General features: G+C 44.6%; 1 protein-coding gene across 1 annotated transcript in view; it reads right to left on the bottom strand.

The window, feature by feature from the left end:
* The window catches only part of aldh1l1 (aldehyde dehydrogenase 1 family, member L1), a 74,155-nt gene that overhangs the window by 42,021 nt on the left and 19,941 nt on the right, over window positions 1-12,193 (bottom strand). Inside the window, exon 6 of the mRNA XM_061937956.2 lies at window positions 11,794-11,959. Within this exon, the coding sequence (XP_061793940.2) occupies window positions 11,794-11,959 (166 nt within the window). The remainder of the gene's footprint in view (window positions 1-11,793; window positions 11,960-12,193) is intronic.

Below are 12,193 nucleotides of genomic sequence, written 5' to 3'. Positions count from 1 at the left end.
CCACGCCCCCTCCAGCTCCCTGCGGACCTGAGTGACGTGTCGACAGCCTGTTTTCACGTCCGCTTTCCCACAATATAAACAGCGTGCCTGCCCAATCACGTTATAACTGTAGAATGATCGAGGGCGAGTTCTTGGTTTCTTATGTGGGTTTATTGTTAGGCAGTTTCATTAACGTCCTCCCAGCGCGGTAACAACCAGTGTTGGGTTAGTTACTGAAAACCAGTAACTAGTTACAGTTACTAGTTACTTTATTTCAAAAGTAACTCAGTTACTAACTCAGTTACTTACACCAAAAAGTAATGCGTTACTGTGAAAAGTAACTATTTAGTTACTTCTTTTTTTCTTCTTTTTTTTTTAAAGCTCCCATTAATGCCCTTTTTGCCTTCATTTCAGTACTGTTATTGCACTGGAGAATAATACAATCTGTTGATCAACTTGACATACATTTTTATTTTCCTTTTAACATAATTAATGAAAAACAGTGCAACATAAAAAGGCATTCCTCCTTTCTTTAAACTTGGACCAATGACCATGAATAAAAAACAAGTTAAAGTGCAACATAAGAAGGCACATCATCTTCCTTGAAACATAAAGCCTGACATCTGGAGTGATGCTGCTGTCTTCCACACTTGGAGCCATGGATTGCAGAATACTTGTTTTCAGTGGCAGGATCATTGACACAGATGGTGAAGTTTCAGTGCTCAGTAGAGATGGAACACTTTTGAGGGGTTTAAGCACCTGGAGGACCTCACCTGCCACTCTCACATCATCATCAGACAGGGTGACATTTGTCTTCAGGGTGTTGTGGGTCAATGCAGAGTATATAGCTGCCTGCTGCTCCAACATATCATAAGTGGAGTTCCACCTCGTTGGGACATCATGTATGAGCAGGCAGCTTTAGCATTTCTTGCTTTGTCTTAAGCACATGAGCAGCTGTTGTGCTTGGGTGGAAGTAAGAAACCTTCCTGATCCTCCCAAAGAGGCGCTCCATCCTATTGACTGAGATTCCCTTCTGTGATGCCAAATTCACTACATGTGCAAAGCACCTATCTGTGGTCCCAGTCCTGCCTCATTCTCTGTAATTATTTGATTTTTGGCATTATCACGTGTGACTGGGATATCTTTATCTTCCAGTCCTCCACTGCTTGTGTCAGTACCTGCGCAAGGTGACTCTCGTAGAGGGGGCGTGTCTTCTCATCTCCCAGTCTGCTGTGATGGAGTGAGCGCTTATAGTTCCGTTGGACGTCCACCCGTCTGTCATGAGCGCAACAGATGATGCTCGGGATAGTTCATCCACAACTTTTTTCTTCTCCTGCTCATAAAGATCTGGCACAATCTTATTGCTGAAGTGGGTGCGCGACGGGATGTCGTAACGTGGTTCAAGCACGTTCAGCATGTGTTTAAAACCCTCGTTTTGCACAACCGAGTCTGCACTTATAAACACACCGATTCAATGGCGGGGGCGTTCAAGCTCCTCCGTTACTCCGCTCGCCATGACCACGCTGTGTGTGGACTGAACGTGCCAACAACTTTTTTTCCCCACACCCACACCCACACACACATAGACCGCGCCTCTTTTCTTCTCTCCGGCTTGTGACAGAGGAAGATTCAGAAGAACGACACCGCAGCGCTTCTGTTTCTAGCCGATACTACATCAAAAGTAACGTAAAATAACGCAGTAACGCATCATGTAGTAACGGTAACTAAATTACTGAATAAAAAAAAATAACGCGTTAGATTACTAGTTACCGCCGAAACTAACGGCGTTACAGTAACGCGTTACTTTGTAACGCGTTAGTCCCAACACTGGTAACAACACACAACAACAGCAGTCACTTTTTCGTCTACCGTAAAGCAGTTCGTCTGCCGTAAACAGCAAAGTTGTGACACTCTTAAACAGGACAAAACTGCCATCTACTGTACATGCATATGTGACAATAACATCTACGGTTTTTAGAGAGTGCAGTGCACAACTGCGCACACAACAAGGAGACGAAGCAGAAGAACGAGGAAGATACAGCCGTGGCGACGCCGACGACAAGTAAGATGAAGAAATACGCTTGTAAGTTCCAAGCCGCAGCTGCGTTTGGACCTGGATAGCCTCCGGGAAGAAGTAGTGGACTACCAAGTGCTTGGCAGTGAAGATCTTCCTCAGGAAGCAAAGATTGACCGGTTTTGGGAGATGGAAGATTCCAGACTCTAGTGCAATTGATGAAAGCACTTTTGTGCGTGCCACACAGCAATGCATCATCAGAGAGGGTGTTCAACATGGTTAGAAAAAAAGTGACAGAGAATAGAACAAGGATGGACAATTCAACCCTTAATTCAACAATGAGTAGATGACTGTTATGTGTGTGTATAAGTGTAAATAAATGAACACTGAAATTCAAGTATTTCTCTTATTTATTTATATATATATATATATATATATATATATATATATATATATATATATATATATATATATATATATATATATATGTCTTAATAAGGTTATCCAAAAAATAGTGCTCGATACCGTAGTAGAGCGCAATATATGTATGTGTGGGAAAAAAATCACAAGACTATTTCATCTCTACAGGCCTGTTTCATGAGGGGGGGTTCCCTCAATCATCAGGAGATTTTAATGGGAGCATTCACATACCATGGATTATATAGGGCACAGAGTGGGTGGGTACAGGCTGGTGTAGGGGCGTGGTGATTGGCTCATGTGTTACCTAGGAGGTGTTTCCGTCTGTGGCGGCATGCTGTTACAATTTCGCTGCGCTTATTGAGGGATGACAGGTCTGGACGGTAAATAATAAACAGTTTTTCTTTCAAGCATAGGTTGCATCTTTTATTACCACTATTGTAAGGTGTGCTGGATGCAAGAATTTGCCATGTTATTGAATATTCAACATTATTGTCTTTGAGGTCCCAAATGTGTTTGCTGAGTTCTGTGGTATTCCGCAGGTTTTGGTTCCTGAAAGAAGCCTTGTGATTGTTCCATCTGGTTTTGAACTCTCCTTCAGTTAATCCTACATATGTGTCGGATGTGTTAATGTCCTTGCGTGTTACCTTAGATTGGTAGACAACTGATGTTTGTAAGCACCCCCCGTTGAGAGGGCAATCAGGTTTCTTTCGACAGTTGCAACCTTTGTTGGTTTTGGAGTCGCTCTGTCCGGGGGCCGACGGCTCATTTGCAATTGTTTTGTTGTGGTTTGAGATGATTTGTCGTATATTGTTCATACAGCTGTAGCTCAATTTAATGTTGTTCTTGTTGAATACTTTTCTTAGGGTGTTGTCTTTGGGAAAGTGTTTGTCAATCAGATTGAGGAATTTGTGTCCAATGTTAGTTGAGACGTTTTTGCTGTATGGGGGGTTGTACCAGATGATGTCGTTTCGTTTTCTGTTCTTTTTCGGTTGGTTTCCTGGCGTGGGTTCATAGGTGAGGGTGAAATTGTATCCGCTTTCATCAAGGGCTTTTTGGTACGGGGGGGTTGCTTGGTCAAATTCAGCTTTGCTAGATGACAGCATCGATAGCCTTTTATTAATTCCGGTAGGTATTCTTTTCGTGGTGGTGGGTGGGTGGTTGCTGTCATGGTGCACGTATTGGAGTGTTGTGTTGGGTTTCGTGAATGGTTGGTAGCTGTTATTTCTCAGGTTGAAAGTGACGTCAAGGAAAATGACGGTTTGCTTGTTGGCTTCAATCGTGATCCGTAGGCCGTTCTCTTTGAAAATTTGGCATATGCGCTTCTTGGTATTCTCGCTGCTCCTTGGCGAGGCGCCCCTACACCAGCCTGTACCCACCCACTCTGTGCCCTATATAATCCATGGTATGTGAATGCTCCCATTAAAATCTCCTGATGATTGAGGGAACCCCCCCTCATGAAACAGGCCTGTAGAGATGAAATAGTCTTGTGATTTTTTTCCCACACATACATACATATACATATATATATATATATATATATATATATATATATATATATATATATATATATAATTCACTGAAAATCAAGTATTTCATATATACATATATATATATATATATATATATATATATATATATATATGTATATATGAAATACTTGACTTGGTGAATTCCAGCTGTAAATATACTCCTCCCCTCTTAACCACGCCCCCCCCCCGACCACCACCCCCCCCACTTCCCGAAATCGGAGGTCTCAAGGTTGGTAAGTATGGCTATTTGTGACAGATATGGTCCTGATGTCCTCATCAAGCTGGGACCGTCAATGTTTACTGGAGCAATTCACAACGATGAGAGTGTGACGTTTCTGGGATGAGACTCAGCACCTCTAAATTTGAGGCCGAGGTTCTCAGCCGGAAAAGGAAGGTCTTGCCCCAGGTGGTGGAGTTTAAGCGTCTCCGGACCTCGTTCACGGCTCTGGCGCGAAGAAATCAACAGGTGAATCGTCACCGCGTTTGCAGACATGTGGTTGCTGTAAAGAGAGAGCTGAGCCAAAAAACAAAAAGCTCTCATTTTATCGGTTGGTCTACGATCTAAATGGGATCTCATTCCATCGCAGATACGATAAAAAACCCCAAAAGGAAGAGTCACCATCCGCCCTTGAGGATGCTGAGATAGCAGGACGCACCATCTGAGGGCTCGAATTTAACCACGGCCATTTGCCGTCATGCCCTTGACTTTTTACTTGTTAATGGACGAGGGACAGTAAACGGTATAATGATAATTTGCGATACAATTCCAGACGGTTAGTAACACAGTCTAATTTTTCAATTACAGAAAAAGCGTCATTTATTAATGCATTTTACGCAACAGGAAGTCAGGCGCATGCGCACTAGCGTCGTTTGGCTTGATACTCATGGCGGACCAACCACACAGACTTTGCTGCGGAGATTTCCCCTCGGATTAAACAGAGCCAAGAAGCTTGGTTTAACGTCATTTTCCCTCGCTCCCCGCCGTGTGTTTAAGAGCGCACTGCTGTGTTTAGATGGAGACAGGTGTGGACAATATTGGAGACACTTGTCCCCACACTATAAGTAAACAGCGAAGGAGAAAACTATTTGATGTTGCTTTTATTTTCTCAATACAGCATCCATCAGCTGCTGTGACTGAGAGTTAATGAGGTGAGGAAACATGCAGCAGGCGATGTGTCGTGAACGTTGTCACAACTTGTTTATAAAGTCTTTAGTTTGTTTACTGAGATGATCACTCGTCCTTTATCTAACTGCAAACTGTATCAGTGTTCAAATAACATCAACACTAATTTAAATGTTTCGTAATCTCATCGAATTCAATGAAGGCTTTGAAGATTGTGTATTCGATGTGAGAGGTGTCACTCCTCTTTGTTTTTGTTGGCCAAACTGTAGTACTGATAGGACTTGGAGAACAACAAAGCTTGTTTATTTGACTTTATCTTCATCAGCCAAACTGCTTTGAGTTTTATTTTATTTTGATGTCAAAAAGTAAACACCAGGTTTTTTGTACATTACTGGTGTTTTTTTCATGTCACAAAGGTGTTACTTCAAAAACCATTCATGTGACACAGAATTTTGTTAATGTTTTATTGTGTATAGTTAATTCCTATACAACATATTTCTGCTCAAACTCTTAATGGATCTGTCCCGATACATCATCTACATGTACATATAAATGTACATAACTTAAATAAATAATTTAAAAAAAAAAACTCCCTCTATCAAAATGTCAAAATAGATATAAAGACATCATGTAATGACAAAAAGCTGACAAGTTGATATTATTAAAGAATTAAAAAAAACAACTAATATTTGTCTTTAGATATATTAGACTCCTCTCTGAGCTGCCACCTTAACGTGGTAGAGGAGTTTGCGTGTCCCAATGATCCTAGGAGCTATGTTGTCCGGGGGCTTTATGCCCCCTGGTAGGGTCTCCCAAGACAAACTGGTCCTAGGTGAGGGATCAGACAAAGAGCAGCTCGAAGACCTCCATGAAAAATAAAAATCAAGGACCCAGATTTCCCTCGCCCGGACGCGGGCCCCCTCTGGAGCCAGGCCCGGAGGTGGGGCACGATGGCGAGCGCCTGGTGGCCGGGCCTGTCCCCATGGGGCCCGGCCGGGCACAGCAGGGGTCATAGAGGTCGGGTGCGATGTGAGCTGGGCGGCAGCCGAAGGCAGGGCACTTGGCTGTCTGATCCTCGGCTACAGAAGCTAGCTCTTGGGACGTGGAACGTCACCTCGCTGGGCGGTAAGGAGCCTGAGCTAGTGCGCGAGGTGGAGAAGTTCCGGCTAGATATAGTCGGACTCACTTCGACGCACAGCAAGGGCTCTGGAACCAGTTCTCTCGAGAGGGGCTGGACTCTCTTCCACTCTGGCGTTGCCGGCAGTGAGAGGCGACGGGCTGGGGTGGCAATTCTTGTTTCCCCCCGGCTCAGAGCCTGCACGTTGGAGTTCAACCCGGTGGACGAGAGGGTAGCTTCCCTCCGCCTTCGGGTGGGGGAACGGGTCCTGGCTGTGGTTTGCGCTTACGCGCCAAACCGCAGCTCAGAGTACCCACCCTTTTTGGATTCACTCGAGAGAGTACTTGAGAGTGCTCCCCCGGGTGATTCCCTCGTTCTACTGGGGGACTTCAATGCTCATGTTGGCAGCGACAGTGAAACCTGGAGAGGCGTGATTGGGAACCCGAGCGGTGTTTTGTTATTGGACTTTTGTGCCCGTCACAGATTGTCCATAACGAACACCATGTTCAAACATAAGGGTGTCCATATGTGCACTTGGCACCAGGACACCCTAGGCCGCAGTTCCATGATCGACTTTGTAGTTGTGTCATCGGATTTGCGGCCTCATGTTTTGGACACTCGGGTGAAGAGAGGGGCGGAGCTTTCTACCGATCACCACCTGGTGGTGAGTTGGCTGCGATGGTGGGGGAGGATGCCGGACAGACCTGGCAGGCCCAAACGCATTGTGAGGGTTTGCTGGGAACGTCTGGCAGAGTCTCCTGTCAGAGAGAGTTTCAATTCCCACCTCCGGAAGAACTTTGAACATGTCACGAGGGAGGTGCTGGACATTGAGTCCGAATGGACCATGTTCCGCGCCTCTATTGTCGAGGCGGCTGATTGGAGCTGTGGCCGCAAGGTAGTTGGTGCTTGTCGTGGCGGTAATCCTAGAACCCGTTGGTGGACACCGGCGGTGAGGGATGCCGTCAAGCTGAAGAAGGAGTCCTATCGGGTTCTTTTGGCTCATAGGACTCCTGAGGCAGCGGACAGGTACCGACAGGCCAAGCGGTGTGCGGCTTCAGCGGTCGCAGAGGCAAAAACTCGGACATGGGAGGAGTTCGGGGAGGCCATGGAAAACGACTTCCGGACGGCTTCGAAGCAATTCTGGACCACCATCCGTCGCCTCAGGAAGGGGAAGCAGTGCACTATCAACACCGTGTATGGCGAGGATGGTGTTCTGCTGACCTCGACTGCGGATGTTGTGGATCGGTGGAGGGAATACTTCGAAGACCTCCTCAATCCCACCAACACGTCTTCCTATGAGGAAGCAGTGCCTGGGGAGTCTGTGGTGGGCTCTCCTATTTCTGGGGCTGAGGTTGCTGAGGTAGTTAAAAAGCTCCTCGGTGGCAAGGCCCCGGGGGTGGATGAGATCCGCCCGGAGTTCCTTAAGGCTCTGGATGCTGTGGGGCTGTCTTGGTTGACAAGACTCTGCAGCATCGCGTGGACATCGGGGGCGGTACCTCTGGATTGGCAGACCGGGGTGGTGGTTCCTCTCTTTAAGAAGGGGAACCGGAGGGTGTGTTCTAACTATCGTGGGATCACACTCCTCAGCCTTCCCGGTAAGGTCTATTCAGGAGTACTGGAGAGGAGGCTACGCCGGATAGTCGAACCTCGGATTCAGGAGGAACAGTGTGGTTTTCGTCCTGGTCGTGGAACTGTGGACCAGCTCTATACTCTCGGCAGGGTCCTTGAGGGTGCATGGGAGTTTGCCCAACCAGTCTACATGTGTTTTGTGGACTTGGAGAAGGCATTCGACCGTGTCCCTCGGGAAGTCCTGTGGGGAGTGCTCAGAGAGTATGGGGTACCGGACTGTCTGATTGTGGCAGTCCGCTCCCTGTATGCTCAGTGCCAGAGCTTGGTCCGCATTGCCGGCAGTAAGTCGGACACGTTTCCAGTGAGGGTTGGACTCCGCCAAGGCTGCCCTTTGTCACCGATTCTGTTCATAACTTTTATGGACAGAATTTCTAGGCGCAGTCAAGGCGTTGAGGGGATCTGGTTTGGTGGCTGCAGGATTAGGTCTCTGCTTTTTGCAGATGATGTGGTCCTGATGGCTTCATCTGGCCAGGATCTTCAGCTCTCACTGGATCGGTTCGCAGCCGAGTGTGAAGCGACTGGGATGAGAATCAGCACCTCCAAGTCCGAGTCCATGGTTCTCGCCCGGAAAAGGGTGGAGTGCCATCTCCGGGTTGGGGAGGAGATCTTGCCCCAAGTGGAGGAGTTCAAGTACCTCAGAGTCTTGTTCACGAGTGATGGAAGAGTGGATCGTGAGATCGACAGGCGGATCGGTGCGGCATCTTCAGTAATGCGGACGCTGTATCGATCCGTTGTGGTGAAGAAGGAGCTGAGCCGAAAGGCAAAGCTCTCAATTTACCGGTCGATCTACGTTCCCATCCTCACCTATGGTCATGAGCTTTGGGTTATGACCGAAAGGACAAGATCACGGGTACAAGCGGCCGAAATGAGTTTCCTCCGCCGGGTGGCGGGGCTCTCCCTTAGAGATAGGGTGAGAAGCTCTGCCATCCGGGGGGAGCTCAAAGTAAAACCGCTGCTCCTCCACATCGAGAGGAGCCAGATGAGGTGGTTCGGGCATCTGGTCAGGATGCCACCCGAACACCTCCCTAGGGAGGTGTTTAGGGCACGTCCGACCGGTAGGAGGCCGCGGGGAAGACCCAGGACACGTTGGGAAGACTATGTCTCCCGGCTGTCCTGGGAACGCCTCGGGGTCCCACAGGAAGAGCTGGACGAAGTGGCTGGGGAGAGGGAAGTCTGGGCTTCCCTGCTTAGGCTGCTGCCCCCGCGACCCGACCTCGGATAAGCGGAAGAAGATGGATGGATGGATGGAAAAAACTCCCTCTATCAAAATGTCAAAATAGATATAAAGACATCATGTAATGACAAAAAGCTGACAAGTTGATATTATTAAAGAATTTTTAAAAAAACCTAATATTTGTCTTTAGATATATGGATAACGTTTATCTATAGGTTTAGACATTACAAAAGATATGATGGTATTACGTTCACACCCCAACACTGCTTTACTTAAAAATCCGTAATCATGATTTTAATATTGATAACAATAATCTTAATTATTATATTGGCCATAATTTGCAGCCTTAGATCTCATACATGAACACTATCTTTATCTATATGGACAAAAAGTGCAGTTACATCTGAAGGCCATCAGGTGCCATCTTTCAACATTATCCATCCATTTTCTACCGCTTATTCCCTTTGGGGTCGCGGGGGGCGCTGGAGCCTATCTCAGCTACAATCGGGCGGAAGGCGGGGTACACCCTGGACAAGTCGCCACCTCATCGCAGGGCCAACACAGATAGACAGACAACATTCACACTCACATTCACACACTAGGGCCAATTTAGTGTTGCCAATCAACCTATCCCCAGGTGCATGTTTTTGGAGGTGGGAGGAAGCCGGAGTACCCGGCGGGAACCCACGCAGTCACGGGGAGAACATGCAAACTACACACAGAAAGATCCCGAGCCCGGGATTGAACCCAAGGACCTTCGTATTGTGAGGCAGATGCACTAACCCCTCTAACACCGTGCTGCCCTACTGACAATTTTATTTTTAGTAATTAAAGAAAGTTTATTTGGATAATCATCTGACCATTAAAATAGTATGATAATGTTTACATGCTTTATTGGTTTTTTTGTATTTTTTGAGTGAAGAAGCCGGCGCAAAAGGAATGTGTTTTCGGTCCCAGCCGGGATTTCCTCAGGTGGAAATCCCAAGCGACCACTTGGTGTAACTGCGCGATAATCATTAATTTGACTACTGACAATTTTATTTTTAGTAATTAAAGAAAGTTTCTTTGGATAATCATCTGACCATTAAAAGAGTATGATAATGTTTACATGTTTTAATGTTTTTTTTGTTTTATATGTATATATAGACACATATAAAAACTGTTTTTTGAACTGTTTTTAACTTTTAAACTGTTTTTATCTAACAAACTGTTCTTAGGGTAATTTATATTTGCTTTTTAAATGTGTATTTTTATTTCTGTTTTAAATGTTATTTTTTAGTCTGTTCTTTGCCTCTATTTCTTTGTGGTGTACAGCCCTTTGTTTTTCAACTGTGCTTGTTTTTAAAGGGCTTTATAAATAAAGTTGGTATGGTATGGTATGGTATATATATATATATATATATATATATATATATATATATATATATATATATATATATATATATACATATAAAATAATGTATACCTTACACAATATATATATATATATTGTGTAATGTAGTTTTAAGATTGTGTGTGTGTGTGTATTTATATATATAAAATAATGTATACCTTACACAATATATATATATATATATATTGTGTAATGTAGTTTTAAGATTGTGTGTGTATTATATATATATATATATATATATATATATATATATATATATATATATATATATATATATATATATATATACATATATATATATATACATATATATATATATATATACACACAATATATATATATATATATATATATATATATATATATATATATATATATATATATATATATATATATATATATATATATATATACACTTTAGGTCAGGAAAAAACACAAGAGGCTATATCATCCCCAGGGAAACCTGCGAAACAGGCTTCCCTGCTCGTCAGGGGATTTTATAAAAGTCTCTCTACCCCGGTATTGAGCACTGTATAACGGATCAACCACAGAAACCTTGACTATATGCATGCATGCTTTAGAGCCCCTGCCTCGACAGAAAATAATGTTTGCCTTTGTGCCCTTCTAACTTACCTTGGTGCCCTAAAATATGAGCCCTCCTTTCAGGCAACACTTGCCTTGACCTTAAAAAGTTAAAATTTGAGGCCTGCCATCTGTTACCCCAGTCCCCAAGAGGACAGCCATAAAAGACTTAAATGACTAGACACTGGTGGCACTGACGTCCGTGGTTATGAAGTGTTTTGAAAGTCTTGTTCTCCAATCTATCAAAGCCTGCCTCCCTCAGAACTACGATCGACACTAATTTGCCTAAAGGCCAAACCGGTCCACAAAGGGACGCCATTGCCACTGCTCTCAACTCAGCTGTGGACAGATACCTATGCTGTTTGTTCACTACAGCTCGGCGTTCAACACCATGATACTTGACGTCCTTGTGGAGAAGTTGAGCTACCCGAGTCTACCCTCCCTCATTAGTTCTTGGTTAAAAAACTTCATGACCAACCAACCTCAAGTTGTTAAGATGGGTCAACTATACTCCTCCACCCTGTCACTCAGCACTGGCTTCCCTTAAAGCTGCGTGTTGAGCCCCCTCCTGTATGCCCTATATAGTATGACTGTGTGTCCCCATTCATCCCTCAAATACCATTGTCAAGTTTGCCAATGACACAACAGTGGTGGACCTGAAAGGAAAGGAAATACAGGCACTGGCAGGGAGGTGCACCAAGAACAACCTGAGGCTGAACACCACAAAGACCAAGTAGATGGTAATTGATTTAGGAGACTGAGGGGAACATGTAGTAAATGGAGCATGTGTGTAAATCAGAATAAAGATTTTTTGCCAACTTCGCCACACTTACAGTTCCTTTGACACCCTCAGGAAAGAGAAATCTTTTGTAGATGGTGTTGACGGTGTCATTAGGTTCAACATCACACTCCTTCTGCAGCAGGACCGGTCCAGTGTCAAGTCCATCATCAGCCCAAAACACAGTGAACCCGCCCTTTTTGTCACCATGGATCAAGGTCCTGTGTGAGGAAAAAATAACAAGTAAGGACATGCGTTAAGGGCAACATACAATATCCCCTGAGGAGAACATTACAATTTATACCATTTTAGATGTACCATATTTACATAAAGACCAGAAGGCGGGCTCACATTACACCAGTTTTAAAATCTCTGCATTGGCTCGCCGTGTGTTTCAGGATCAATTTTAAGGTTCTTCTTATGGTTTATAAATGTTTTTATGGTATTGGGCCTTC

Source organism: Nerophis lumbriciformis, linkage group LG03 (assembly GCF_033978685.3).
Source record: "Nerophis lumbriciformis linkage group LG03, RoL_Nlum_v2.1, whole genome shotgun sequence".
NCBI lineage: Eukaryota > Metazoa > Chordata > Actinopteri > Syngnathiformes > Syngnathidae > Nerophis > Nerophis lumbriciformis.
This window is presented reverse-complemented; position numbering and strand designations above follow the sequence as displayed.